At 52.7% G+C, this 27,536-nt stretch overlaps 16 protein-coding genes across 16 annotated transcripts; 9 read left to right on the plus strand and 7 right to left on the minus strand.

The window, feature by feature from the left end:
- Nucleotides 1-30: 30 nt before the first annotated feature.
- Nucleotides 31-1,832, minus strand: SCP_0105400 (hypothetical protein; the record flags this gene model as incomplete). Its single annotated transcript, XM_027752771.1, has 3 exons — nt 31-584; nt 635-1,549; nt 1,604-1,832. The coding sequence occupies 3 exons, from the start codon at nt 1,830-1,832 to the stop codon at nt 31-33; spliced, it is 1,698 nt and encodes a 565-aa protein (XP_027608572.1).
- A 252-nt stretch (nt 1,833-2,084) lies between these two features.
- On the minus strand, nt 2,085-2,864 carry SCP_0105410 (hypothetical protein; the record flags this gene model as incomplete). The annotated part of the gene is made up of 2 exons (XM_027752772.1): nt 2,085-2,335; nt 2,384-2,864. 2 exons carry the CDS (start codon nt 2,862-2,864, stop codon nt 2,085-2,087), a joined length of 732 nt encoding a protein of 243 aa, XP_027608573.1.
- An 80-nt stretch (nt 2,865-2,944) lies between these two features.
- Nucleotides 2,945-3,215, plus strand: SCP_0105420 (hypothetical protein; the record flags this gene model as incomplete). The annotated part of the gene is made up of 2 exons (XM_027752773.1): nt 2,945-3,010; nt 3,063-3,215. The coding sequence occupies 2 exons, from the start codon at nt 2,945-2,947 to the stop codon at nt 3,213-3,215; spliced, it is 219 nt and encodes a 72-aa protein (XP_027608574.1).
- Nucleotides 3,216-3,527: 312 nt separating this feature from the next.
- Nucleotides 3,528-6,568, plus strand: SCP_0105430 (Elongation factor 2; the record flags this gene model as incomplete). Its single annotated transcript, XM_027752774.1, has 10 exons — nt 3,528-3,532; nt 3,596-3,609; nt 3,665-3,727; nt 3,782-3,982; nt 4,044-5,389; nt 5,446-5,892; nt 5,951-6,065; nt 6,117-6,344; nt 6,402-6,469; nt 6,527-6,568. The coding sequence occupies 10 exons, from the start codon at nt 3,528-3,530 to the stop codon at nt 6,566-6,568; spliced, it is 2,529 nt and encodes an 842-aa protein (XP_027608575.1).
- Nucleotides 6,569-6,972: 404 nt separating this feature from the next.
- SCP_0105440 (predicted protein) lies at nt 6,973-8,137 on the plus strand (the record flags this gene model as incomplete). Its single annotated transcript, XM_027752775.1, has 2 exons — nt 6,973-7,194; nt 7,247-8,137. The coding sequence occupies 2 exons, from the start codon at nt 6,973-6,975 to the stop codon at nt 8,135-8,137; spliced, it is 1,113 nt and encodes a 370-aa protein (XP_027608576.1).
- A 139-nt stretch (nt 8,138-8,276) lies between these two features.
- On the minus strand, nt 8,277-8,930 carry SCP_0105450 (PAP2-domain-containing protein; the record flags this gene model as incomplete). The annotated part of the gene is made up of 3 exons (XM_027752776.1): nt 8,277-8,580; nt 8,634-8,812; nt 8,868-8,930. 3 exons carry the CDS (start codon nt 8,928-8,930, stop codon nt 8,277-8,279), a joined length of 546 nt encoding a protein of 181 aa, XP_027608577.1.
- A 277-nt stretch (nt 8,931-9,207) lies between these two features.
- On the plus strand, nt 9,208-10,738 carry SCP_0105460 (Uncharacterized secreted; the record flags this gene model as incomplete). Its single annotated transcript, XM_027752777.1, has 9 exons — nt 9,208-9,324; nt 9,386-9,458; nt 9,511-9,534; nt 9,591-9,679; nt 9,737-9,779; nt 9,838-9,870; nt 9,923-10,144; nt 10,201-10,463; nt 10,520-10,738. The coding sequence occupies 9 exons, from the start codon at nt 9,208-9,210 to the stop codon at nt 10,736-10,738; spliced, it is 1,083 nt and encodes a 360-aa protein (XP_027608578.1).
- A 163-nt stretch (nt 10,739-10,901) lies between these two features.
- On the plus strand, nt 10,902-13,427 carry SCP_0105470 (hypothetical protein; the record flags this gene model as incomplete). Its single annotated transcript, XM_027752778.1, has 8 exons — nt 10,902-11,321; nt 11,406-11,478; nt 11,532-12,045; nt 12,382-12,586; nt 12,648-12,761; nt 12,815-13,019; nt 13,076-13,281; nt 13,380-13,427. 8 exons carry the CDS (start codon nt 10,902-10,904, stop codon nt 13,425-13,427), a joined length of 1,785 nt encoding a protein of 594 aa, XP_027608579.1.
- Nucleotides 13,428-13,879: 452 nt separating this feature from the next.
- Nucleotides 13,880-14,445, minus strand: SCP_0105480 (Heat shock protein; the record flags this gene model as incomplete). Its single annotated transcript, XM_027752779.1, has 3 exons — nt 13,880-13,978; nt 14,035-14,254; nt 14,315-14,445. 3 exons carry the CDS (start codon nt 14,443-14,445, stop codon nt 13,880-13,882), a joined length of 450 nt encoding a protein of 149 aa, XP_027608580.1.
- A 528-nt stretch (nt 14,446-14,973) lies between these two features.
- SCP_0105490 (Heat shock protein) lies at nt 14,974-15,548 on the plus strand (the record flags this gene model as incomplete). The annotated part of the gene is made up of 3 exons (XM_027752780.1): nt 14,974-15,110; nt 15,174-15,393; nt 15,450-15,548. The coding sequence occupies 3 exons, from the start codon at nt 14,974-14,976 to the stop codon at nt 15,546-15,548; spliced, it is 456 nt and encodes a 151-aa protein (XP_027608581.1).
- Nucleotides 15,549-15,875: 327 nt separating this feature from the next.
- On the minus strand, nt 15,876-17,920 carry SCP_0105500 (hypothetical protein; the record flags this gene model as incomplete). The annotated part of the gene is made up of 11 exons (XM_027752781.1): nt 15,876-16,185; nt 16,245-16,489; nt 16,545-16,625; nt 16,687-16,788; nt 16,836-16,907; nt 16,961-17,358; nt 17,421-17,463; nt 17,523-17,598; nt 17,649-17,690; nt 17,754-17,818; nt 17,870-17,920. The coding sequence occupies 11 exons, from the start codon at nt 17,918-17,920 to the stop codon at nt 15,876-15,878; spliced, it is 1,485 nt and encodes a 494-aa protein (XP_027608582.1).
- Nucleotides 17,921-18,248: 328 nt separating this feature from the next.
- On the minus strand, nt 18,249-18,813 carry SCP_0105510 (Heat shock protein; the record flags this gene model as incomplete). Its single annotated transcript, XM_027752782.1, has 3 exons — nt 18,249-18,347; nt 18,401-18,620; nt 18,674-18,813. The coding sequence occupies 3 exons, from the start codon at nt 18,811-18,813 to the stop codon at nt 18,249-18,251; spliced, it is 459 nt and encodes a 152-aa protein (XP_027608583.1).
- A 653-nt stretch (nt 18,814-19,466) lies between these two features.
- SCP_0105520 (Serine--tRNA ligase, mitochondrial) lies at nt 19,467-21,106 on the minus strand (the record flags this gene model as incomplete). Its single annotated transcript, XM_027752783.1, has 3 exons — nt 19,467-19,872; nt 19,926-21,006; nt 21,058-21,106. The coding sequence occupies 3 exons, from the start codon at nt 21,104-21,106 to the stop codon at nt 19,467-19,469; spliced, it is 1,536 nt and encodes a 511-aa protein (XP_027608584.1).
- A 179-nt stretch (nt 21,107-21,285) lies between these two features.
- Nucleotides 21,286-22,682, plus strand: SCP_0105530 (Replication factor C subunit 4; the record flags this gene model as incomplete). Its single annotated transcript, XM_027752784.1, has 9 exons — nt 21,286-21,302; nt 21,351-21,462; nt 21,516-21,622; nt 21,674-21,775; nt 21,827-22,022; nt 22,081-22,373; nt 22,425-22,458; nt 22,509-22,594; nt 22,652-22,682. 9 exons carry the CDS (start codon nt 21,286-21,288, stop codon nt 22,680-22,682), a joined length of 978 nt encoding a protein of 325 aa, XP_027608585.1.
- Nucleotides 22,683-22,985: 303 nt separating this feature from the next.
- Nucleotides 22,986-23,961, plus strand: SCP_0105540 (Cytosolic Fe-S cluster assembly factor CFD1; the record flags this gene model as incomplete). The annotated part of the gene is made up of 2 exons (XM_027752785.1): nt 22,986-23,409; nt 23,459-23,961. The coding sequence occupies 2 exons, from the start codon at nt 22,986-22,988 to the stop codon at nt 23,959-23,961; spliced, it is 927 nt and encodes a 308-aa protein (XP_027608586.1).
- A 1,165-nt stretch (nt 23,962-25,126) lies between these two features.
- SCP_0105550 (hypothetical protein) lies at nt 25,127-26,651 on the plus strand (the record flags this gene model as incomplete). Its single annotated transcript, XM_027752786.1, has 5 exons — nt 25,127-25,145; nt 25,201-25,529; nt 25,588-26,367; nt 26,424-26,507; nt 26,571-26,651. 5 exons carry the CDS (start codon nt 25,127-25,129, stop codon nt 26,649-26,651), a joined length of 1,293 nt encoding a protein of 430 aa, XP_027608587.1.
- Between the last annotated feature and the right edge of the window lie 885 nt (nt 26,652-27,536).

The following is a 27,536-nucleotide window of genomic DNA, read 5'->3' on the forward strand; positions in this document are numbered from 1 at the left end:
GATCAAGAAGTCGCATCCAGTCTGCTCCTCTCACCGCTTCGACGACCACGCGCCCGGTGGTTGCGCCGTAGCAGCGTCATACATCGGCGGGGCATCAGTGTAGTGCTGTGTCTGCGGGACCTCCTGCTGTGGGACCTCCTCGATAGGTGACTCATATAGCACGGGTGATCTCGGCCCTCGAGGGCTGGTCGCCCTCTGCGCGGGCGGCGGGTTCAAGCTAGTGTTGAGAGGGGCACGCGGCGGTGGCGACAGATGTCGTGACGAGGACGCGCCCTGTAGTCCGTAGTATCGAGAGTCGGCGGCGGCGGTATTGCCATAGTCGGGCACGACGTTGTTGGCGTACCCGCCCCCGCCGAGCGTGTAGCTCCGGTCTAGTTGCGCCGACTGGCCATAGTAGGGGTTGGTGCTGGGGGCTGGGATTGGAGGAGATGTGGAGGGCATTGGGGCGGCAGCCACGTAGGCGCTGCTGTCGTATAGGTTATCATAAGGCTGCTGAGTGATGTGGGATTGGTTGGAGTATGGGTCTGTCAGTGGTGCTGAGTAGTTCGAAGGATATTGTTGGTGTGCCGCGCCTGCAGCGTAATCTGCCCATCGCTTCAGTTTAATGGCGCGCATCAATAAGAGTAACACTCACGTGAACTACCACCAGCTTGGTGTCCATAATTCTCCAGCGCAGCGGTTGGTTGCTGGCTATGGCTATAGGGGGCAGTAGACAAGTACTGAGCCGCAGCACCAGCCGCAGCACCAGCAGCAACCGGAGCAGCCGCTGCATTGTACGAGTACGCCGAAGCCGCATAGCCAGATGGGCCTTGTACGTGAGTGCTCGGCTGCCGTTGGGACTGTGGAGAAGGCGGATACACGTTCGGGTTGTAGTATGCATCAATAGCAGATGACCCTGCAGGCGCCTGGGTGTACCCCCCGGGATACTGGTTGCGCGTCTGGCTAGGCTGCCGACTATACGGGACAACATGGTCCCCGTCCTCGACGAATATTTCATCAGACAGTCTCGTCGTCAGCGGCTGTGTCTGCTCGAGCTCCTGGAATGCAGGTAGCCCGACCTCACCCTGCTTCTGGCGTGCCTTCCTGTCCGCCTCGGCCTTCACGGCGTCGAGACGCATCTGCTCTCCATAACGGTTGTCTGGCTCTGATGCTTTCCTCCTATCACGAGGCTCTCGGTTTCTGATGCAGCAGCGCCCGCACCCGTAGAAGCAGCCGGCGAAAAAGAGGAGCAGGAAGGATGCAAGCGTGAGCCAGAGGGCGGCACCGAGCGTGGCAGTACCTGACACGGCTTTGATGCGGGACTTGGTGACGAAGAACAGGACGAGGTCGAATACAAACGCAAAGAACGCGACGCTACCTGCGAAGCCTGAGATGAAGCTACTGCAGTACTGCATCGACATCTCACGGACGTGGGCGAGCAGGCCGAATAATGCGGCGATGGCGGAAAGGATGACGGCGACGATGTGGAGAACCAGAGCATACGTGATCCATTTGACGAGCACGGTGGGGATTTGGATGGAGGTGTTGTCTCCCAGCAGTTCATTGACATCTAATGGTGCCGGTCAGACTAAACTAGGAATGCGGGGAACGTAGATATACACACTCAGCTCATATCCAACAGAGGGTTTTGAACATGTAGTACCATTAGGCAGCTGAAGGCAATAACCTAAGACACCAAATGTGATAGAACCATGGACGTTGTTTTCGTTGATAGAGCCTTTAAGAAAGTAGATGGACTTGATGTAGGGAACGGAGAAGACGACCAATGCGAGAAGACCAGTCGCAATGAGAGTTACCAGGAAGCCTGGAGTTGCTGGACGGATGAAGCCCATTGAGGTGGGATAAGAAGAGACCTCAGAGAGGGTAAGGACGTTATGAACACCGTGGCGAGGGGTGCCCAGGCGATGCTGTCGCGGGAAGGCGATGTCTCTATCCCGTGACTTCCCCTCCGTCGCGACGCACAACTGCAGAGCCTCAGCGTGTCTCGCACCGCCCGACGAACTTAAACCAACCGACAACTGTAGTGCGCGCGCGAGACGACCTTCCTGGACAACAATACATTTCGTAGAGAGTACCCGAACGCTCTAACTGTGCTCCCACCACAGAATGTTATGCCCGTAGATCGTGTTCCCGTAGTTTGTCACCTTCTCCTGATCCAACGTCTTCTCTAGCACGAACCCGTTCTTCTCAAACACCCGCACACTCCCATTGTTACCCCTGAATATTTCCACCCTCATGCGCCGCACGCCCATCCTGGGTATCGCCCAAGAGGCCAAGAGCGTGCCAACTGCAGCGGTCATGATGCCGCGCCCGTGATGTGAGGGCGCAAGATAATCTGGAATGCTTGTCAGAGCTGCCGACTGTCGACTGGGAATGTACATACCTCCCAGGCACCACACGATTGCGGGATCGCCCACCACTCTCTGTGTGTTCTCCTCAGATAGACGTCCTCGGACCGCGGGGTCTTCTTCCAGGAAGGCACAACGACGGAAATCAACGTTGCCAATGTAAACGTCCGTGCCGTCCTCTTGCACTGCTCTGAGACTTCTTACAGGACACGATCCCACCAGCTTCAATGTCCCGTCGGAATCCTCTCTACAGGTCTGCTTCAACTCCAGCAGTGTGGCATCCGACTCCCTTTTCGCGTCATTCAACCAACTATCGGCATGGGACGGCAAGTAAGGGTATGGCGGGCCCTTCAACCACTGGCACACAGTTGGATCGTTGAGTATGGCAACGATAGAAGGAGCGTCGGTCACACGAGGGGGTGTGATGATAATATCTTCAAGCGGACTGGGTAGACGCAGGAATGGCTCCCCGGTGCCGGGGTTGACTCGCAGAGGATGCAACTGTGAAGAGGACATTGCTCGGTACCTTGTTTCATGAACCGACTCTCCGGGTTATAAAGCCGAAATCGAGTCACAGTCCGACAGCGCAATCCAGTATGCAAGCTTGGAGTCAACGCTGGGAGTCAACGAGACTCATCCTGACGTTGAAACTGATCCACCCAGTGAGCCGCTGTCATACACATCCTCCCCTCGTCGAGTCACACGGTGTACCAGGGAACCAATCTGCGCACAGGTTGGCAAAAAATCGATGTCATGGTTGATGATGGTTCGAGCGCCCACAGTGCTTCTACGCGTCTTGAGCGCGTCAAGTTGCTCGCGAAGGTCAGACATGACGCAGAAAAGCAACAGAAACGTCGGAAAGACTAGTACTTGTATCTGAGTCAGGCTGATGCATGAAGATGAATTGCAGGGAGCAGGCAGGACCAGGAGTGACTCGAGCGGAAAGACTTAGACAGGTTGTCTCGACCAGGCGGAAAATATCACGTGCACGTGTATAGATGCCTGCCCTGAAGATATCGATAAGGGGCCATTGCGTCCTCCTATGAAAGTTTTGCTACAACGCCTGCGGCTCCGGTGCTTGCTACGACTCACCCCTCCCCTCTTAAAGTGATCTCCCACGAGGACATCGCTTTTCACACTTCATATTTCGTCTCTTTTCCCCTGTAAAATCTAGTCACCATGGTGTGAGTAGCATCACGAGTTTTCGTGATTTCGCTGTGCTGATTTTCTTGGACCGGCGATGACAGCAATTTCACTGTCGGTGAGTTTGTGACTATTTCCTAGCCACTGTGATGCAGTTCTGACCCTTCCTGCAGATCAGGTCCGCCAGCTTATGGACCGGCCCACAAACATCCGTAACATGAGTGTCATCGCTCATGGTGAGTACCATTCTACTTTTTTCTACGAATATCCCTCAAATCTATGCCTCTCAGTCGACCACGGAAAGTCCACCCTAACGGATTCTCTTGTTTCTAAGGCTGGTATTATCGCCAGCTCGAAAGCTGGCGAAACGAGGTTCACGGACACGCGGGAAGACGAAAAGGAGCGTGGTATCACCATCAAGTCCACCGCCATCTCCATGTACTTCGAGATGGACAAGGAGGAAGTGGATGCTATTAAGCAGAAGACCATAGGTATCTCGTCTTTGTACTAAATTCAGTCTGCCGCATGTTCCTGACAAATCAACGTCTGCAGGCAACGAGTTCTTGATCAACTTGATCGATTCTCCAGGACACGTCGATTTCTCATCGGAAGTCACTGCTGCTCTCCGTGTCACCGACGGTGCTCTCGTCGTCGTAGACTGCGTTGAGGGTGTCTGCGTGCAGACAGAAACTGTTCTGCGACAAGCCTTGACCGAGCGGATCAAGCCTGTTGTCGTCATCAACAAGGTCGACCGTGCGCTCCTCGAGCTGCAAGTTGACAAGGAGGGGCTTTACCAGTCCTTCCGTCGCACCATCGAAAACGTTAACGTCGTCATATCTACCTACAACGACGAGGCTCTCGGTGATGTCCAGGTCTACCCTGAAAAGGGTACCGTTGCGTTCGGTTCAGGTCTTCATGGATGGGGTTTCACTCTCCGTCAGTTTGCCGGCCGCTACTCGAAAAAGTTCGGCGTTGACAAGGAGAAGATGATGGCCAAGCTCTGGGGTGACAACTACTTCAACCCCCATACCCGCAAGTGGACCACCAAGAACACTGATGCGGACGGTAAAACCCTCGAGCGTGCGTTCAACCAGTTCGTCCTCGACCCCATCTTCAAGATCTTCGATGCTGTCATGAACTTCAAGAAGGACACTATTCCAACCCTTCTTGAGAAGCTTGATATCAAGCTCGCTCAGGACGAGCGTGATCTTGAGGGCAAAGCGCTCCTGAAGGTCGTTATGCGCAAGTTCCTGCCCGCTGGCGACTCACTCCTGGAGATGATTGTCATCAACCTCCCCTCTCCCGCAACCGCACAGCGCTACCGTGTTGAGACTCTGTACGAGGGTCCCATGGACGACGAGTCTGCCATTGGTATTCGTGACTGTGACCCGAAGGGTCCTCTCGTCCTTTACGTCTCCAAGATGGTGCCGACCTCTGATAAGGGACGTTTCTACGCCTTCGGTCGTGTCTTCTCCGGTACCGTCCGTGCTGGCCCCAAGATCCGAATTCAGGGTCCGAGCTACGTCCCGGGCAAGAAGGAGGACTTGTTCGTGAAGTCAGTACAGCGTACTGTGCTCATGATGGGTCGTTACGTAGAGCCCATCGAGGATTGCCCGGCTGGTAACATCGTCGGTCTCGTCGGTATCGACCAGTTCTTGCTCAAGAGCGGAACGCTCACTACGTCCGAGACTGCGCACAACATGAAGGTCATGAAGTTCTCCGTGTCTCCTGTTGTACAGGTCGCCGTTGAGGTCAAGAATGCTGCAGATCTCCCCAAGCTTGTAGAAGGACTCAAGCGTTTGTCCAAGTCGGATCCTTGCGTCCAGACATGGATGTCCGACAATGGTGAGCACATCGTCGCAGGTGCTGGTGAACTCCACCTGGAGATTTGCTTGAAGGTGTGTAATCAAAATTTTCACCGTTTCGTTTATTTTCTCATCTCGTCATCTTTTAGGATCTGCAAGAGGATCACGCTGGTGTGCCACTGAAGGTTTCCGACCCTGTCGTCCCTTACCGTGAGACAGTCAAGGCTGAGTCCTCAATTGTTGCTCTCTCGAAGTCGCAGAACAAGCACAATCGTCTCTATGTCAAGGCGCTGCCCTTCGAGGAGGAGCTCTCGCAGGCGATTGAGAGCGGCAAGATCAACGCGCGTGACGATTTCAAGGTCCGTGCACGTGTCCTCGCCGACGAGTACGGTTGGGACGTCACCGATGCCCGCAAGATTTGGTGTTTCGGTCCTGAGACGACTGGCCCCAACTTGCTCGTCGATGTCACCAAGGGTGTGCAGTACTTGAACGAAATCAAGGATTCTTGTGTTGCTGCCTTCCAGTGGGCGACAAAGGAGGGTGTGTGCGCAGAGGAGAACATGCGTGGTGTTCGGTTTAACATTCTTGATGTTACGGTACGTGCTTCAAGCAATATGCAAGGTGTATTTGATCCTCATGGCCCATTGTCATTAGCTTCACACTGATGCCATCCACCGTGGTGGAGGACAAATCATCCCCACGTGTCGTCGTGTCTGCTACGCCGCGTGTTTACTCGCCACCCCCGGTCTCGAAGAACCCGTCTACCTTGGTGCGTGCTTTGTAACGAATAACTACTATCGACCTCTTACTCCTCCCACAGTTGAGATCCAGTGCCCTGAGAACGCCATAGGCGGTATCTACAGTGTGCTCAACAGGCGTCGTGGCCAGGTGTTCAGCGAGGAGCAGAGGGTCGGCACACCGATGTTCACGGTCAAGGCTTATTTGCCCGTTATGGAGTCCTTCGGCTTCAACGGTGAGCTGCGCTCGCAGACGGGCGGACAGGCCTTCCCCCAGTCCGTGTTCGACCACTGGGAGTTGATGAACGGCTGTGAGTTTCTGTTAAGTTCAGAGGCATAGTCAATGTACCTGACATCGTGATCTGTAGCTCCTCTCGACAAGGGCAGCAAGATCGAAGAGGTCGTCCGCAATATCCGTATACGCAAGGGTCTCAAGGTGTGTATTACTGATTGTTTCCGTCAACTGCATATTCCTGACCTCAGATTTTCTCAGCCCGACATTCCTTCATTGGATACCTACTACGACAAGCTCTAAGAGATTTACGACCGCAGAAGTGTCTTAATGTGCCAACATGTTACGAACGTTTGTTGTCTTCTGTTAGCTCTTCATCCAATGTTGTTGTACTCTCCTTCGGCAGTCTAAACGCATTTTCTCTGTGAGGTCTAGATACATTGACTGCAGTGACTACGACCATGACATGATTTGTGCATCAATGTTCTACGAAGTGTATACTACATGGTGGCGACATGTCACCAGCTATAGACTTCTTTGGCAGCGCCATAGAGTTGAACGTTGTATGTTGATAACACAGTTAGAGCACACCTTATCAGGCCGGAACCGACAAGCTGTCAAGACGGCCCCGGTCGCAGAAAGTGACTCTGAGTGCACGTACGTACATATGTTGTTCGAGTTGATTTGAGCCAGGATAGAACTCGAACATGTCTGACTTGGACCTCGCGACAGTAGAAGGTGTTCTCGTTTACCTCCTTGACACACCCTTCGCAAGCGACGCAGTGACGCCCCTCACTGGCGGCTTTGGCAACTATGCCTTCCGAGTCCACCTCCGTACACCGTATGACGGACGTAGGACCGTTGTCCTCAAACATGCGAAGGCGTACGTCCCGGGTCTGAGGACGCTGGCTTTGTCCCTCGACCGCCAGGTGAGCACTACTCGCGACGTGGAGAAAGCGTCGACCGCTCATTCGCGGATAGATTTATGAGGTAGCCGCACTGGAACGGGTGAAAGAATTGCTGCCCCCGGATTCGCTCCTGTCCGTCCCGGAGGTCCTCCGCTTCGATGAGGACGCGAACGCGATCATCATGAGCGACTGCGGTGAGGGGATATATACACTCAAGCAGTTGCTGCAGAGCCACACTCCTTCCGCGAAGATAGCGAGAGAGATCGGAGAGGCTTTGGGCGTGTTCATCGGGCGCTTGCATTCGCGAGGGGCTTCTGATCGGGATTTCCTCGACACGTTCCAAGGAAATGTGGACGGGAGAAAGACCTCTGCGTTCGTGACATATGGTAGGCTGGTGTCCACCTTCACGACCGACCAACTGCCTATGCTTTCCGATCCACCATTCGAACTGCCCGAAGGTCGGTTGGAAGCCATTTCGGCGGTGGCAACCAAGACTATAAACGGAATGCTCACCACTGACGAGACTGTTGTGATGGGCGACTTCTGGCCGGGAAACGTCCTCGTCAGCCTGCGACGTGACGATGGGGACGAAGCAGCAGTCGAGCGCATCTATGTGGTAGATTGGGAAATGACGAAACCTGGCTTAGCAGGTCTGGACGTGGGGCAGTTCTGTGCGGAGCTGCTCCTAATCTGCAGGTTCAACCCTTGGGGGGAAGACGCGGCGTCAGCTGTGATGGCGTCATTTCTGCAGGCATACCGAGGGGTTTACCCTGTCGACCTCCTTGGAGCGAAGACGGCTTTGGTGCATATCGGGGCGCATTTGATCGCGTGGACGCCAAGGATCCCGTGGGGTACGAAGGAGAAAATCAGAGAGGTCGTGCAAGAGGGGGTAGCATATCTGGTTGACGGAGCTCAATTGGATGAGGACTACATTAGGGAGTCTGTAGTTGGCGCGTTGCTATAACCGTCATTGTAACTGTTCGAGAGGGGGTAGAACAGGTCTGATGGATTCACAGAGCTCAGCAAACCGGAAAAGTCAAATACAATTCAAAGTTTGAAAATTTTCTACGCGCTGTCCGCCAATATCTACTTACAATACTTCTTCATTCGAAGAGATATTGCTCCAGCAGCCTACCGTAGTGGTTTCCACCGTGTATCCAGAACGTAAACCAGAGTGGGGTAAAGAGCAGACCATAGGCAAAACCAGCACCAACTTGCGGCCAAGTATGGTGACCAAGCCACGTTCTCGACACTGCGATCGTAGTTGCCCATGGCAGAACAATGATTACCGGGAGGACTCTAGAGACAGCGCCAGATGGCAGAGAAGGGTGTACGGGAAGATAAGCGCAAGCGAGCGTGACGTAGGCTGCGAAGTACGTGATAACGGCGGTGTGCGTGCTCGGCATGCTGAAATTATTGGCTCAATCGCGGGCATGGGAATTGTGTAATGTAAAACTCACCCGTAGGTGGACTTCTGACGGGCGGACGTCGTTTGGGCCGGTCGTGGTTGGCGAATGAACCTCTTGATAACCTTGACGGATAGATTGCAGGCAACAGCACCAGCAGCGAAATACGCCACGCCAGCAGAGTGCGTGTAAAGAACAAAACACGCCGTGAGACTTGAAACTATCGGATTTGTCTGGGCCGGCTCAGCTATCCAAGCAACAAACACATAACTAGGAGGATGCACGCACCTGATCCAACACAAGCATCCACCAAGGCATAGAAGACGTACTGTGTTGTCTCTCTCGTCCCATGTCGCGTAAAGTGAGAGCGCTGTGGGAAACTTCAACGCTGGCGGCAGTACACGCGCAGCGGTCACGTGGTGTGCGATCTGACATCTCCATCTGCTCTCTGTCGGCGGTTCATTCTGACACGGCACCGCAGCCTGGGCGCTGCTTCAAATCCACCAAGCCGGCAATTGCAGGTCGGCGGGTCTTTTCTCCTTCCTCTCTCCACCCTCTCTCGTCCGTTTTACAGCGCTCGTTGTCTTACTCTCGATCCGAGCACACTAGCTATCATTTAACTCTAATAATGCTCGTCTCTGTGAGATGCCTGGCGCAACTCATTTTCCCGCTGCTTTCCCTGTCCGTTGGTACGCATGCTTCGTCCGTTAGGCGGCAAGCAACGACATGCAATGGGCATGCCGAGGTAAGGTTGTCAGACACGATTGAACCCTTGTGTGCTTCACAAATCGACTTGTATATACCAGCTGTGCGGACGGTCCTTTGGCAATGTCACCTTCGTTGGTGCTCATGATTCCTACGCCGTGTCCGCCTCGAGCCGTGAGTTGATTATTACATATTTATTGCATATCTTTTGACGAACATTTTACAGTCGCTGCGAATCAAGATTATAATGGTCGGTTTTGTTGAGATGCTTGCGCTGCTCGTGTTCACAAAAGCAATGTCGCCTAGCCACACAACAGTTGGACGACGGCATCCGAATGCTGCAGATGCAAGCTCATAACTCCAGTGGTACAATCGAGCTATGCCATACGTCTTGTGTAAGAGTAGAGTCGTTTCATCCGATGCGGGTAGTGAAATCAATTGTACTTCGTCAGCTCCTCTTCGATGGTGGTACCTTGAAAAGCTATCTAACCAGTGGTAAGCAATACGCGTGTCGCGATCTACCAACTCTATTTATCCTACAATTGCCTTTCAGTCAAGACTTGGATGGACTCTAACCCCGACAATGGTAAGTTGCCTAGTCCATAGTCCCTCTTACGTTTGCTAATTGATATCTGCAGTGGTTTCTCTACTTATCGTGAATTCCGATAATATCCCACCGTCAGATTATGACACCGTATTCCAATCCGTCGGCCTTGCTTCAATGGCGTACGCACCCCCGAGCGCTTCCCTACCAGCAAGCGGCTGGCCAACATTAGAGACACTCATAAATTCAGGAAAGCCTCTCGTGGTATTTTTAACGACGGAAGCCGATTATCAGACCGTTCCGTACCTCATCGATGGTGCGGTGTAAATTGTTCATCCTCAGCTCTGGTGGTTGACATCGTGGTCTGTCCAGAGTTTACCAACATCTGGGAGACTGCTTACGACGTAACCACGACCACCTTCGACTGCAATGTCAATCGCACGAATGGTGATTCAAGCACGCAAATGTATCTGATCAACCATTTCCTCGATGAGGAATCCATAGCAGCAATTCCAGTGCCAAACAAGGCTGCGGCGAACGTGACGAATGGTGTCAGCGGTGTAGGCTCTCTTGGTCAGCAAGTTCAGACTTGTGCCTCGGAATATGGCAGAAACCCCAACTTCATGCTCGTAGACGTGAGTTGGATTGCGTGTTCGATGGCTAGTAAGAGCTGAGCGGCCATGTATTATAGTTCTACGAGTATGGCAATGGCTCTGTCTTTCAAGTGGCAGCAACTGCCAACAGTGTTACGTATACTCCGAGTTCCCCAGTCGCTACGCCGATTACCAGCTCGAGCAGTTCGAGCAGCTCTAGCGGTGCAGTCGGTGGTGTCGTGGTGACCTGGGGTCATCTAGGCGGATCGTTCACCATACTGCTGAGCGTGCTGTTCGGTGTGTGGAGCATTGTTTAAACCATAACGGACACGGACACTTGCTATTCATACGGAACCTTGGCATCCCATGTACTAACCATCTACTAACAATTCGCTAACTATTGGTTGACCGTGACGTGACACGTGTGACTTTATGTACTAGCCTGTTCGTCGACGACCGGTCCCTTTCGGTGCTGCAGTTATGAGTTTCCAGCATTTTCGCCTGCAACCACTAGCACCACAGCCGCAGCCAGTCGGTGTCAACGTTGCCAACATCCCTGCTGGCCCGTCCTCCCTCGTGCAGACATTCGGAGCCCGCCCCGACGAAACGAACCTCCAGGCACAAGCAGATCTACAAAAGAAGGGGCCATACGGTTCCGGCGATGCTGATGATGGGTACACTCTCCGGTTTGAGTCGATGGCAGCGTTTCAAGAATGGCGGGCTCACGAGGAGGAGGAGAAGATGATCGAATTTGTGAAGGGTGACACGCACGGTTCCAAGGCTGTCCCACCCCGCTTCAAGGACCACACAAAGCTTGTGTGTGCGCGTCATTCGCGGAGCGGGAGGAAGAAGTATGTGAAGAAGTTCCCGGACAGAGTGAGGAAGGTGCCGAGTCGTAAGGTGCGTCATGTCTCTGCGCGAATGCTCCATCCATGGGTGTGCAAGGTTTGTGTACTGAGTGAACTGAGTGAATGTCTAAGGTAGCTTGACGGAGTAGGATGTCCTGCTTCGATCAGCTTTAAAACATACTTCGATACGGAGGAGATCCGTGCATGCTGTCAGTACAGTGTCTTATAGAATCCGTTGGCAAGTTCTGACTTTTCATGCCAGATGTTTCGGAGCACTCTCATGAGATCGGACTAGGCAACTTTCCATTCACTAAGCGTGGACGGAAGGCACAAGCAGAGCAAAACGCGCACACCACGAGGGCGCGCAACGGTACCGCTGATGACAGCAACGCATCTTCTACCAGCCCTATGTCTGCTATCTCCCCTGGTACCGCCACCGCTATTGCGGGCCCCTTATCCGCCCCCTCTCAATCACAATTACCATTGCGACCACCAGCGCAAGGCGCACCGCAGACATTCCAGTCCGCTATCTCTATGCTCGCCCCGCTTCCTCAAGTCCAACCTTTACAGGCATCGATGGACTTGTCGCAGGATCGATGGGACCGTATGAGTGTGCTTTTTGGAAGCATCAGGGAGCACGCACGGACGTTTGAATATCCCTCTCCATCCATAGCAGCTCTGGAGAGCGTGCTCATCCGCTTATACCTCGAGAGTCCTGTTGTTGGGATGGCTTCGGCGGGTCCGTTGGATGGGATGGATGGCATTGCAGTGAATGGGTTAGATCCAGGTCAAGTGGGGACGTAGGCTGCTGTTAGCGTGTTCATCTTACGTTTCTCATTGATGGTGTGGACAGCTTGTATGTATGCACATAGTCCAGTGATAATCACTGGTTCCTTCAGTCTCTTTCTAATTTGTATGGATGCGCTGTGGAAAATATATTCTTTCTCACAGATTGCCAGACAGACTCGACGCGTAGATGCAATGAGATCTGAGATCTGAACGGGCGCTCAAAGCTCCAAAGCTTCACTCTCTACCAGTCTCTACCGGCATCCAAAACTTACGAGCACATTCTCAGCGAATATCGTCCTTCTGCCAGCCATGTCATCCCTTAGGAACTCTATACATCGCCGGAACCACAAGGAGCGCTCCCAGCTCTCCCACCGTGCCCGGTTCGGTATCCTCGAGAAGCACAAGGACTATGTCTTGCGGGCTCGCGACTATCACTCCAAGCAGGATAGGCTCAACCTGCTCAAGAGAAAGGCGGCGGACAGGAATAAGGATGAGTTCTACTTTGCTATGACTCGGCAGAAGACCGACGTGAGTCGCTTCGGCTGCACGAACGAAGAACGAGCTTACATGGGATATTTACTTGCAAAAGCGCGGTGTGCACGTCCAGGAGAGGGGAAATCAAGTACTCCCGGTCGACATTGTGAAGGTGCTCAAAACCCAAGATGAGAATTACCTCCGTACCATGAGGACGGCCGGGCTTAAGGTATTAAATGCTCTCGCGGATCCCTTTGCCTATGGGACTGATGCCTCGTGCAGAAAATAGACAAGTTGAAAAGCCAGCTGAGTGTTTTGGCAGAATTGATCAAGTCGAATGCATCTGGTAGCGATGACCAGTTGAGTGGAGAAGAGATGGACGTCCTGAGGGAAGCAGGTATCATTGCTGCGCCCTCCACTAGGCGGCAACGAAAGTCTCGCAGCGGCACGGCGAATCACGTCGTTTTTGCAGAAGATGAAGCAGAAGGTAAGTATCTGTTCCTCATTCTAGATTCTCAGATATTTATTTCGCATATGGTACAGCGCGTCAATACGCGGATGCAAGCAGACAAGCATCCCTCCCCCAGGATAATAATGCTACGGACGAGACCCAAAAAGATGTGGTGGATCTAGGGTGGAAAATACCGGAGGTAACAAATAAGTCTAAGAAGCCACGGTCAAAGTCGTCTTCGGAAGATAATGCGCTCAGTGGCGAGGTGGATGAGAAAGAAAGACAAGAAGCGGCTAACGTGCGTCTCATGTTGATCTACCGCTGCTGATGTTTCGACTCAATGACTATGAAATCATTGCCAGCAACATCGCATGCGACTGCTCAAAGAACTTTCAGCTCGACTGGTTCGAGACAGGCAGCTACGCTACGCGGAGAGGGAGTTAGAGATGCAGCGTTTGTTGATGGGGAAAGGAGGTGCGAGGAAGCTCAGTGGGGTAGAGAGAGTTGGAGGGGATAGCGATGCCGATGAAGACGACGAAGTCGATATCGGCAGGCCTCAAAAAAAAGTGGATGAGAAAACATGGAAACCTCGAGTTTACAAGTGGAGAGTCGAACGAAAGAAATGATTATCCACTATACCATGTTCAGATGCCGTATATTCTCTGCTCGCAGTCGGGAGAGTAGGAAGTCACACCTCACCATGTAGTAGCACTGATATCGATATCCATAAAACTTGGTATAAGTGACGTAAAGTATTTACAAAGAACCGACGAATTCCTATGTCACATGGAGATATTTACAGGCCTAAGGTATATATGTATGGTACACTATCTGACGCCGTTGCTAAACATACAGAGATAGTAGTAAAATGGAGGAAATGAGTGTGGAAAGGAGTCTTACGCAACAGTGATCTTCTGCTGCGCCTGCTCAGTTGTCGTCTTCGGGTATGTGACGGAAAGGACACCGTCATTCATAGCCGCCTTGATTTGGTCACTCTGGTAGAACAATCAGTACACGTACAATTCGGCAAAGACCTGACAAGTAAACCCACCTTCGTGCCCTGAGGAAGAGTAACAGCCCGGGAGAACTTCCCATAACGGCGTTCGCGAATGGCATATCCGCCTTCCTCGCGCTCAGAGGACGACTTCGACTCTCCGGAGACGGTCAGAACATTGTTCTGCACGCTGATGTCGACGTCACCCTTTTTGAGACCAGGCAGCTCGAATGTCGCTGTCACAGTGTTCGCCTTTGCATCCTCATGCAAGTCCATCCTGTACGACAGCTGTCATCAGCATAGGTTCATCGGCAAAACACCATCGAAGCACACTGACCTTGGCCGAAGAGGTCTTACGACTGCTCCCGCCTCTGGAGCCTGCGTTCGAGTGGTAAAAGCCTCGTCGAACAGACGATCAAAGTCGGCGAGGGAGTAGAATGGTTCGTAAAGGAATCGAGAAAGAGACATGAGTAATGAGTTTTGTTTGTTTGTGTTTCTTGTTTTGAAAAACGGGAAAAGGTGTTACGCTCTGGTCCTTATATACTGTTAGGACGGAAGCTTCGAGACATCCTTGGTCAGGCCAGGCTGGCAGCGATGTTGTCATTCCAAGACGAAAGGTTTCCCGCAGCTTCTGGGACACGGAACTGGATCATTCTATGCACCTTAATGGAGCCAGTCACAAGAGTCAAATGACGTTGCTGACTCAGCGCGCACTGGATCGTGATCATCGATCATGTTGATTCTTATTTGGTTTTTCCCGTAAGAGGAACTCAACGCCTGCCATCATTCGGTGCCTTTCTCGTTTGTTCGAATGACGCTAATCAGCAGTACAACCTTCATCAATACGAAAGTGCTAGAAACGCCTGGTAAGATGCAGAGGTTTCTACAGCATGGGAGAGTGTTCCATTGTTGTGTATTTAACTGTGTTCGAGCACCGTATCTTCAGATTCCTCAAATACACCGAAGCACAATCAGAACATCATCTGCTGTCTGGCAATGTCGCTCACTCATCTCTTGAACGAGCCTTTCTACTCTCTTATAGATTTAGAACATCTGTTTGATGACTCTTTTACCACCCGCACTCGGTCTCCACAGACTGGTGAGGTGGCAGCTTCGAGGTCCCTCAAGCCAAGGCGAGCATCTTCCAATCAAGGAATTCTGTACCATTGAGTGATATTGACATATAGTGTTTTTAGAATGGACTTGCATGAGGACACTCGAGCTAACACTGTCACCGTGACGTTCGAACTGCCCGGCCTCAAGAAAGAGGACGTGGACATCAGCGTGCAGAATAACATGCTGACTGTCTCTGGAGAGCCCAGATTATCTTCAGAGCGTGAAGAAGGTGGATATTCCGTTTGCGAGCGCCGATATGGCAAGTTCTCGCGGTCTCTTTCTCTGCCACGGGGCATACAGGTGTGTAGCTCTGGTAGTTCCGCAGCTGACAGCTTTGACTGATTAGCTTTCTACAGACCCAGAATATCAAGGCGTCGATGCAAGACGGTGTACTAACAGTTACTTATCCAACTACTACGCCCGAGGCGGAACGTCGGAAGATCACGGTGGAGTAAAAAGTGTTTTCTGTGGTCTGACGTTCAGGATGTAGGCCAAGGTTACTCGAGGTTGTTGTATTCTACAGGTTCGGAATAATGAAGCATGTGGAATCGTCTGGATACTGTATGGCTCAGGCTTGGTCAGTGGGGCACAAGTACTTGTCGCATCCCTTGGATTAACTTAGCGTCTGTAGTATCCAGACAGGAGCATTACATATGAATTGTCATGGGAATACAGGGTGATAGCACTCCGGAAGTTTACTAGTCTTTGTCTAGCACTGTGGAGGTATTCTTACACTAATTCAAAGAAGTCTTACATCCGTCGAAAACTTGGTCGTCGTCCTTTCACCACACCACTTCGCGCCTGCCAACACTGGGGAGTTCCGGGGTACCCGGATCATCTTGGTCGACAAAGGGATCTGCAAAGGGGTCCTCCTCGAGCAATCCCTTGTGCGGATCGCGCCGCACGTCCACATCTTCGTCGTCCGACACGTCGACATACCCACGAGGTGAAGTAGAACCGGAGGCAGCATTACGTTCGTGGGCCTCCTCGTCGGACGACTGATAGTCGCTGAAATCTGAGAGGGAACCTCGGCGCCACTTGTCGTCGTCATAAGAACGTGGGGCAGATGGCTGCAATGGTGGGGGTAGATTTCTATGCATCAAGAGTGTCAACGGTGACAATGATATCAGCAGTCCGTGCAGCATACGCACTTCTCCTCTGCACCTAGTAGCCCGAAATTCAGATCCTGTAAGTCAGGATGCACGTATTCTGCAGTGCCTGTATCCCTATCTTTCTCGTATAACTGGGCAGACGAACCAGCGCGTTCAAGGGATCGTTGTACCGCCGCACGTTGCTTCTCCTGAAGCTTTCCGAGTTCGGAGTCATTGAGCTTGGCAGCAGCAAGACCTTCCTGAACATCCTTCACGTCCGTCTCGGTAATGTTAGGCTTGGAGAGCTGCACGGTAGCAGTAAGTCTACAGCAAGAATAAGGAAACATGACCGGCACGAACCCTGTCATAACTTTCCAAAGCAGCGATGATGCGGTCATTGGACTCGATGAGTGTGCCTATTACGTCCTCGTTCTCCACGAGCTAGAGTGCGAAATGGATTTTAACGTACGGTACCGTGAATGAATTTCAAAGCCGACGTCACCTGAATATATCTCACGATTTGCTTCCTTGCCAGCTTGGCCTTACCGAGGCAATCTTGTACACGCTCGTTGCGTTGAAGACTGTCATGCGCAGTGTCGACGAGCTACGACAAAGTGAGGATATAAATCACGTGTGGTAATATGAGCGCACAGTGATAGCATTGACAAGATTATTGGAGGCTTGCGATGCATTCGCGATGGCAATCAGAATCTGGGGCTTCTCCTACATGCGCCGTTCAGTAATACGTTTCACAAATGAATTTAGATATGTCTGACCTGTTCAAAATCGAAAGCCTTTCTCTTGACCTTGCTGCGAACAGCCTTCTTTCGCTTCTCCTCCTCCTCCTTTCGTTCCCGCTCCTTCTTCGCCTTCTCCTTCGCCTTCCGCTTCTCCTCCTCTTTCTGCTGTTTCTCTTCTTCTCTTTTCTTTCTCTCCTCCGTTTCCGTCTCCATTGCCTGCTTGTGCGCCTGAATTCGATGCGCCTCGCGCTGCACATCGGGTATTCTGCATTGCCTAGCAAGGCCGGCGACGAGCTGCATGTCGGGGTCATCCTTGAATTGGGAATGCCATGAAGAGAGGACAGAGATGACTTTCTTCTTCACTTTGGGGTCGGTGGAAGCATCGGACACTATAGTCCTTATGGCGTCGGTAAGTTGTGAGTCGGCGAACGAAGCTGGAGTAGCAGTTGGCTTCTGTTATCACCCGGTAAGCCGATTCAGCGTGCGAAGAACTTACTCTGAAACTTGTGGCCGCCATTTTCGACGATCGCTCTCAGAATCTAGTCGATCGGGAAGGTTATAATTCCGAGGGTCGTAGGAAAAGAGAAAGTGTGCTCACAACCAGTGCACGGTATTGCTGATGAGCATTTCCGTGCTTGAGCTTCTTCCTAATAGCTCTGGATGCCTCCGCAGGACTATCCGCCAAACGATTAGCGGTGTGTGCTGCGGATAAAACGAAACTCACCCTGTAGCCTGAATGTTAATGGAGTCGACGACCTCTGGAATCCTAGGGAACTCGGAGTAATGTGAGTATGGTATACAGGGTCAGTGACTCAATGCAGATACATACCCATCGTAAGCTTCGTCTTCATACTCAGTTGTCGTCAGGATCTCGATCCATTCGGTGATGGAAGACTACAAGATTGGGTATTGAGATCACTTCCGCTGACGATGCGAGGAACATACGTGCGGTTTCTCGCGATTGAAGGCGGTATACGCTTGTTTCGCGAGCTGCATGGCAGACATTAATGTTGAGGTAGCAGTGGGAGTGGAGAATCAAGCCATGATGCGCCGTGTAATCTTATCAGCTCTTATCGCCTCCACCGCCGGCGGCCAATCTGTGCTCCCCGCTTACGCCCTCTCGTCCTCGTCATCGGACGAGAGCGGGTCTTGAAGCTTTGAAGCCGTAAACGACTCAGGTATATCGTCGAAATGATCCATGCAGTCTCAGACAGACAAAGGCCAGAGGACTTGAATCAATTTTGCTTCAGAATCGCTCGACAAGTTATCGTACACTAAGTATCTTACACCGCTCGAAGATACATCCTGCGACTCGACACAACCCTTAAGAAATGGCGATCTTCTTTACACTTGCCTCCGGGGTCACCTTGGGGTAGGAGACCGTCAAGACGCCATTCTCCATGTGCGCTTTGATGTCGTTCGGCTATTCAGATGTGTGTTAGCCTTCAAGGAGTTGGACAAGAACGTATCACTCACCTTCACGCCGTGCGGGAGGGAGACCGCCCGCGTGAATTTGCCCGAGCGGCGCTCATGGATGGTGTATCCGCTCTCCTCGTGCTCGCTAGACATCTTAGACTCGCCGGAGACCGTCAAGACGTTGTTCTGCACGTCGATGTCGACGTCTTCCTTCTTCAAACCGGGCAACTCGAATGAAGCGGTGACGACGTTACTCTTGGTGTCCTCATGGAGGTCCATCCTACGCGTGTACGATCAGAAGGCGGAACGTTGTAGAAAGAACAAATCACGCACCTCGGCATTAGGCCGCGCGCACCACCGTGCTCTCGAAGGCTGCCGAGGTCCGTGGCGCGGCGAGTGAAGGCATCATCGAACATACGATCAAAGTCCGACATACCATAGAAAGGCTCGTTGAACCAGCGAGTAAGAGACATTTTGGTGATATGAGAGTATGTGAGTGGTAGGTAGGTACTTCAGATGAGCTGGGTTCCGGTTGACTCCACCAGGTCTTATATATGAGAGGGTCCTCGTCAACCGTGGAGTGCAGGCGGCCAGAGGTGATCTAATGCGTCATGTCTCGAGCTCGTTCGAACGATCGGGAACCGACTGAAGGGAATGATGCAACACGAAAGACCCCTTTATGGCCGCACACATAGGAGAAAGTGACGACAGTTCGCGGTGGAAAACAGCTGGTTGAACCGTAGCCATGCACTCGGAAGAGTACTCATCCAGGCTGGAGGCTCCTCGTGCCACCTGGACCAGGCTGAAGTCATCTGCTACGAAATGGGGTGCAACCAAGAAGCTTAGAAGTCCCAGCTGATACAAGTCAGGAGGAGAATTTGATACCGTCTCCCGCGGATTTGCGCCGTCGAGGTAGTCGCGACTCCTATAGGCATTCCGGCTTTATACGAGAACATTTCAGTGTAACATCGCACGTTCATTTGTCAAATCACGATCGTTCAGAGCTTGGTGAAACCAAGACAAATGGAAACGCAGCCTATTCAGGACACGGCCTGAGTCGGTCGCTCCATACTGCAATCCGGTGGAATAGAGGTGCTACTAACATGACACGAAACCGAAGCTGCTGTCAAACCCATCGTATGATGTCCCTCTGGCTTCCTACCACCCAGAACGGCTGCAGACAACGTGGCAGGTCGATTCCAATTGCAGTTCCGGATTCGTTAAACCGTGCCCCATTCTCCACCAACGCGACGATAAGTCGGGGAACGGCAGCGGCTGTACCGTTTAGCGTATGAGCGAACGGTAATCCAGCAGTATCTGAAGGTGTGGGAGAGTCGGTGGACTGTGCTACAGCTGGATTGCCCGCTGGAACGGGTTTCCGATGGCGGATGTGCAGACGGCGGGCCTGGTAGTCGGTACAATTTGATGTGGAAGATATCTCTCCCCAGCTGCCACGGCCAGGCATCCAGGCTTCAATGTCGTACTTCCGGTACGCACTAGCACCGAGTTCTTCGGTGGGCATGTCGAGAACTCTGGCCAAATGTCAGATTCTACTTGAGCTGATTGCGTTGACTTGAGGACTCGCCTGTACGGGAAACCTAAATTCTTGCATATCTCAGTTTGAAGGCGCTTCATAACCTCCATCATGTCGTCACTCTCACTTGCCTCTGTGACCGCGAACAGTTCCAACTTTGTGAATTGATGGACGCGGTAGAGCCCTCTTGTGTCGGCCCCACGAGCACCAGCCTCTGCACGGAATGCATGACCAAGACCGACAACCTTGATAGGTAACTCTCGCGGAGAAAGAATTTTGTTGGCGAACATGCCAGCGAGGGGTATCTCTGCTGTGCCTGCAAGTACGAGGCCTGGACGAGGCTGCGTGACTTCTCCAGCGGCAGACGGGGCGACGAGGCTGTTGGTGATATGATACATTTGCGAGACGGGCGGGTTGATGTCTGGGTCACGCGGCTGGAATCCGCAGCGGTATGCGATGTCGGCGCGCACCGCGTCTGGCGTGGTAACGGGAGTAAACCCGTGCTTCATGGCAAGACTGAGAGCGTAATTGATCAATGCGATCTCCAAAAGCGCCCCTTCGTTCTTGAGGTAGTACCACGACCAACCTGTCACAGTAGCAGCTGCCTCAAGGTCGATGAGATCAAGGGCACGGCAGATAGCGACGTGGTCTCTGGAAGGAGAAGCAGGCAGTGGATCCGGGCCATATACCGACAGAACCGCAGCTGCAGACTCTGGGCCGATTGGTGATTCTGGGTGAGTATCGTTAGGAATAGCCAAGGCAAGCCGGTACAGCTCGTCTTCGACTTCCGACAACTTGTCTTCGATCTCTGCGATCTCCGCCTTCAAAGACTTCGCCTCATCGAGCACGGCCTGCTTTAGCTGAGGGTCGTGTGAACTGGTACGTACACGCTCGCCAATCGCATTGCGGACATGTTTTTTTTTGCCCAGCTGCGACCCCAGCTGTCTCTGCTCCCCGTAGAGTCGGGCTATAGTTTGTAAGGCTCCAACAGGGAGTAACGACTTGCGATTGAACGCATTGTGTGACTTGTAGACGGCATTCTCGGATATGTGTCGGTAATCCAGACGAGCTTTGGGCAGCTCGGTTGTTATTTGCGGGTCTGCCTTGGAAGCGAAGGCGCGAACTCTGACGCCTCAAGCCAATTTTAATGTAATAATACATAGAAAGGACGTCTGAGACTCACAGAATCGCCTCGCAGCAAGTTGACAAAGAACTGTAGGGAGTCGAGGCATCGCAGTCAGCGTGACAGTCTCCGGTCAAGGGTTGAGCGTGACGGTCACGCGCCTTCCGGCGCGTCCTGTCACATGCGACGCGTTCCTTGTCCACCACCTCATCCCGCCTCCAGAGTCCATGGCCTCGTCGTCTGCTAAAGGCAAAGCTCCGGCCAACGGAAACTCTTCAGATCTTCCATATGAACTGCCATGGCGCGTATGACTCATCTGGTCTTCTGTAAAGCCGTCTGACGTCTGCGTTCAGGGTAGAGAAGTACAGACCAAAAGTGCTAGACGACGTAGTTGGCAATTCGGATACGATAGAACGCTTGAAAGTTATAGCTCGAGACGGCAACTGTCCACACATCATTATATCTGTATGTTCCTTCGTGACCTTCTTGCCATGTGGCTCAGTTCGGTTGCCTTGTAGGGAATGCCAGGTATAGGAAAAACTACAAGCATACACTGTTTGGCACATCAGTTGCTAGGCGATGCGTACAAAGAAGGTGTTTTGGAGTTGAATGCGTCGGACGAGAGGTGCGTTGCTTGCTTTGCTTGGTGCCACAAGACTTACGACCACGGTCATAGAGGTATTGACGTCGTTCGGAACAAAATCAAGGGCTTTGCGCAGAAGAAAGTCACGCTTCCGCCAGGGAGGCACAAAATTGTCATTCTCGATGAAGCAGACAGGTACTCCCCTACCCGTTGCTATTAACATTGGATGGACTGACCTCGTTGCAGCATGACACCGGGGGCACAGCAGGCACTGCGCCGTACTATGGAGATTTTCGCGAACACTACGCGGTTCGCATTGGCATGCAACATGTCAAATAAGATTATAGAGCCCATACAAAGTCGATGTGCGATCTTGCGATACGGGAAGCTGCGCGATACGGAGATCCTGAAGCGTCTCCTCGAAATTTGTGAGATGGAGAAAGTATGTGTCTTTGCTGAGGCGTATAGACTGCAGTGTCTGATTTTTGCTACCGCTTTAGGTCAAGTATAATGACGATGGCCTCACAGCTCTCATTTTCACGGCAGAGGGTGATATGCGTCAGGCAATTAACAACCTGCAATCGACGTATTCTGGCTTCGGTTTCGTATCCGGCGACAACGTCTTCAAAGTCTGCGACCAGCCCCACCCAATTGTCGTGCAGGCAATCATACGGGCGTGTCTAAAGGGCAACATAGACGGCGCCATGGAGAAACTGCATGAGCTGTGGGATCAAGGGTATAGCGCCGTGGACATTGTTGTCACAATATTCAGGGTGGTGAAGACCTTCGACGAGTAGGTCGCACTTTGACCGCAGCTAGAACCATCACTGATGTTCGCGGACAGGATACCCGAATATACGAAGCTGGAGTATATCAAGGTAGTCCCATTGATCTCTGACCTACCTGCACCATATTAATTTGTGACTAGGAGGTTGGATGGACACACATGCGTATCTTGGAGGGCGTGGGCACTCTCATCCAGCTCGGTGGCCTTATGGCACGACTCTGTAAAATGTCAGCCTTCTTCCTAGTTCTCGCTAAATTGTTCTGACTGTCGGTCGCCTTGCGCAGGAATATGAAACCAGAGTTGTTCCGAGTGTGACATCTGCTTTGTTCTAGTCCTGGATAGTTGCTGGGACGTCGATGTATCATTATCGCTGCCATTTTCCCGTTGTACTACTCGTTATTACCAAGGTTCGTTTGTCTACTTGTGCTTCGCCAGCAGCCAGCCGCACACACCTTGGTCGTGCGGCAGTCTACTTATAATGGTAGCTTCGCCAATAAATAAATAAAATAAAATAAATTGGTCTGACTACTACACCTTCCATAAACGGATGATCTCCATGACATACGCGATCGCAGAGGAAGATGACTGAGAAATCTACCATACACCCTCCCGCTCGCCATGGCCGCTGTCGAGGACACTCCCGTCGCCCGACGGCTCCGCCACGTCAAGCACATCATCATCGTCTGCTCGGGCAAAGGCGGTGTCGGCAAGTCTTCCGTCTCGACGCAGCTCGCGCTCTCCCTCCGCGCGTCCTCACCCACCGCGCGCGTCGGCGTACTCGACGTCGACCTCACGGGGCCCTCTATTCCGCGCATGCTGGGGCTCGACGGGCACCCGGTGCATCAGAGCAGCGACGGGTGGGTGCCCGTCTACGCGGATGGGAGCGCGGCGCGGCTCGCGTGCATGAGCGTGGGCTTCCTGCTGAAGCGCAAGGAGGACTCGGTAGTGTGGAGGGGCCCGAAGAAGAACGCGATGATCAGGCAGTTTCTGAGCGACGTGCGGTGGGGAGACCTCGATTATCTCGTCATCGACACACCGCCTGGTGCGTGGTCCGTCTGTCTGTGCTTGGCCGCTCTTACGTTCGTGTGCAGGCACCTCTGACGAGCATCTGTCGCTCGTGGAACACATGGCCCCTGTGCACTCTCGGATATCGGCCGTTATCGTAACGACGCCCCAGGCCGTCGCCCTACTGGATGCTATGAAGTGTCTCTCCTTCACTCGCACTACTTCTATACCTCTACTCGGGCTCATTGAGAACATGAGTGGATACGTCTGCCCATGCTGTGGCGAGATCAGCAACGTCTTCTCCACAGGAGGGGGGAAGGAGATGGCAAGGCGCGAGGGCTTAACCTTCCTCGGTAGTCTGCCCGTTGACACCGAGCTCGTCTCTCTACTGGATGCCACGCAAACTGAGGACACAGCATCTGCGGAGGATATCGCAGATTCAGGCAGCCATCAATCATTTGAGCTGTTGTATCGCTACCAGAAAACGTCTACGGCGCCGCTGTTCAAGGCCATCACAGACAAAATCTTACAAACATTTTCAAATGAAGAATACGCAGGGGACATGGGTGTCATCGATATTCATAGCTAGCTTCCATTGCGTCGTGTACGGTAAGTTCCGCTTCTCCATCGTCAGCGGCAAGAAAAAGCTGACTCATGGCGATCAGAATTTACAGCAAATGAAATGTATCCTTACGCCAGCCCACGTCATCACATGTATTTCAAGGCAACTGAGTCCTTGTTTAATGTACCGGATAGCCTATTCTGTTCCGTTTGAATTCGGTTGTAGGTCATGCAGTGCTCTACGACAGGCATGTGCTGACATGCTGTTGCAGAATCATAGATGGAACACCATTTCCTCTTCGAAACTTACTCCAAATGCGTATTCGTACGTGTACCTGCTTCCACCCGAGAAGAATGGAAGCGCGTACGTGCGTACCGGGGAGAAAGTCGTTCTGGTCCCTGCACGAATACCGACATCTACTGCAAGGAACGTGAGGCAATCGATAATACACTCGGCATTCCATTACATCAAAGGCGTACACGCAAGGATCTGATTGAAATGAATGAGCTGTCTCGGAGAGCAGACCATCGACATGATCATGTGCATCGGAACGTTGCCCGAGCGGAACGCCATGATAGCACGGAGGATATCGTATCTATTTTCAGTTTCACTTGCAGCATTTTGTTAGTGAAAACGAGGCGGTGAACCACCACTGCTCGTGTAGCGTGTGCCGGAATCGCAGTCACCAGTCCGTCCTTCTGTCTGTTCGAAGCTGCGAACCTTGGTGCAATGTACGTGGGCTGGTAGATATCATTACGCACCCACATACACCCATTCGCGGAAAACACGACTCGAAGATACGGCTATCGATGTCAGGGGGATAAACAGGAGCGCCAGCGAGCTGTGCAAAGAGATCTGGCTGAACACGTTTCAGGCGGTACGTCAAATTGACCCAACGGCCGTCGCGCCATGCTCGCACATGTTCTTCTAGTTCATCCTGCCAACAGCAGGCCCGCTTTTCTGCCTCACCCCCTCTCCTACACACGCTTCCTTCCCCCCGTCTTCCTTGCTTTTCACCTCAACATCCGTCGCAGTCCGTCCTCAGTAGAGAATGCACTGAACATCACGACTTGTCAACTATCAACACGACCCGAACGACGAACTCCACGACCTTCCACGCGACCGACGAAGATAACAACTCAATAGCGATCCCAATACCTAATCTAATTCTACCGTGCGTTACATTGACAGAATGAATACTACCCTTCAACGTATGTGGCGTCCGAACAGTGGAGACCTGACCATATAACTCACAGCGATTTTCAGCTCACCTATCGTCCCCCTCCAAGCCTCTTACGGATACTAAGCCCAGTACCAACATGGGTCACGATCCCTCCACCATTCGCGCTTTCAAGACACATCTCCATCGCAGGTCCAGTCGCATCGAGCGATGGGTCGAGGAGCAGCACACCATCACCTCAGACGTTGAGGAGGAGGAACTAGGGGGCGTGCCCACCGTGTGCCATCCCTACCTCGCGTATCCTCACCTCAGCGTGCCCTCGCTTCTCATCCAGGATGACAAGTCGTCCACGGGAGGCGACGGCTTCCTTGACCAACCTGCGACAAAAATGGCCAAACGCGTGTCCGACGCGAAGGTGCGTACCAACCAGCATGTGACTTCGACGCGTCTAATACGCGCGTGACTCCTTCCAGTCATCCTCGTTTCCTCCTGGAAATGAACCTTCGACACCACCGAAGGGCTCGCCTGCTCGTCAGATACCGAACGCGTCACGCCCCACATCCCCGCTACGCGGTCTCCAATTGCCCTTTGGTTCTCGTCGGCACCTGAATTCCGTGCCTGATGTTCCTCGGGTGCACAGTCCGGCGTCCTCAGCACTCTCACGCCAGGATCCCAGCAATCGACACGCCCCCGGTTCAAGTATATCTACTACATACTCTCAGCCTCGTGTATTCTCTCTGGATACCCCCCCGCGGCAGCAACCCCCGTGGAAGATGAAGCGAAGAGCGGTGATGGGGCACTTCGCTAGCCCTTCAGATACAGAGAGGGCCAGCGACGCGTATCCACCGCGCCCGAGCACCTCGTCCTCGGTCACGCAGTCGTCCACAACGACCCAGACTCGGACCTCGCTCGACACGCCCACCACCCCGCGCAAGTGGGACTTGGGCTCGGTCCGTGGACACCCGCCCTCCGTCTTCCTAAACTCCGCATCATCCCTCTGGTCTCTGCCCGTCGACGCGACGCACCTGAACGACCCGCCTGACTCCACCAAGGTCCTCGCGCAGGATAAGGATAAGCACAGCACCGTCCGCATTCCGCTCTCGCTGAAGATGCCCATTGGGAGCATGGCGTCCCATGGATCTGTCCCTGGAATCCTGGGAACGCCGAAGTCGAGGAAGAAGAGGAAGCTTATCGTAAGCGGGATTCCGCTCAATGACGAGTCCCGCTTCGAAGCCGTGAAGAAGTGGTGCGAGGTTAGTATCGTGGTGTAGTTACCTTCAGAGATTCTGTCCGCTCATCGCCTTTGCAGTCCTTCGGGGAACTCAACTCTATTACGAGGGCACCAAGCGGTGATCTCTACATTGACTTTCGGAAGGCGGAGGTGGCTGACACTGTACGCCATGCGATCTTCTTTTTTATCGTCGCAATCTCACCAATGTTGCTTGTCGTTCCTCAGGTGTGCCGCCTCCAAGCACGGGTATACATCAGTGGAGTAGGCAGCGTCGGCCTGTCTTGGTTCACTGGCAAGAAACCATAACCTTACTTACATGTACCCGTACGTTTTGCGGCTCTGAGAGTTTGCTGTGTGCTGACAGGCAGCTTCTCCAGTCAGAATCTTAGTTTGCGATATCTAATGTCGACGACGTAATGATAATTACACATGCCTTATGACCTCTCTATATCTTCGTTCTCCTATGAATACCCCGATCTGACGCAGCAGTGCTGCACTGTACACTCTTCGCCTTATCCTGTATACATCCGATACCCGACCTACTCACGACGCATATCCGTTTTTTGACGACTACACCCATCAGCCTGGACATTGGCTCTGACTTTGGACTTGTCTCTTTGCGGACTGCAATGTATCTACTTCCTGGCTCCGCGTTGTACCTATGTATTCTATGCAGGACCGCATCATCTGTAAGGACACCTTCTCTTCTGCTGTTGCAACGCTCGTCTACCTCATGGTACGTGCTTGCTGCTTCCAATCACCCGAGGCAAAGTATGCGGTATCTACGTCTGTGGCCGGCCACAAGCACTGCTACAGCTGCTAGCGTCGTACCTCCGTCTCCCTATCAATAGCTGAAAGCCACAGTCCTACGTCTCTCCAGAACAGCTTCTGGCGCGCTGTGCCTAGCCACAGCGGAACCAAGGAGAGATGATGAGCGTCGTCGATATGATGGACGTGCCAGATCCCGCTCTCAGGTGCGCCGTTCCCTCGATACTTCTCCGCGCCGAGTGCGGCTATATCCGTCTTGCTCTCTGCAGAAAAGTGTCTACACCGCGTCGCGCTGCAACATACCAATATATGAGGATGTGAGAAGAAGATTCAAGATACGTCATACCTGCACCGGAAGGGATGCCACTGCGAGAAGAGCGAGACTACGCCGTCGTTCGCCCGATATACCGTACTCTCGGTTTG

The sequence above is a fragment of the Sparassis crispa genome, assembly GCF_003851025.1.
Source record: "Sparassis crispa DNA, contig_000000F, whole genome shotgun sequence".
Taxonomy (NCBI): domain Eukaryota; kingdom Fungi; phylum Basidiomycota; class Agaricomycetes; order Polyporales; family Sparassidaceae; genus Sparassis; species Sparassis crispa.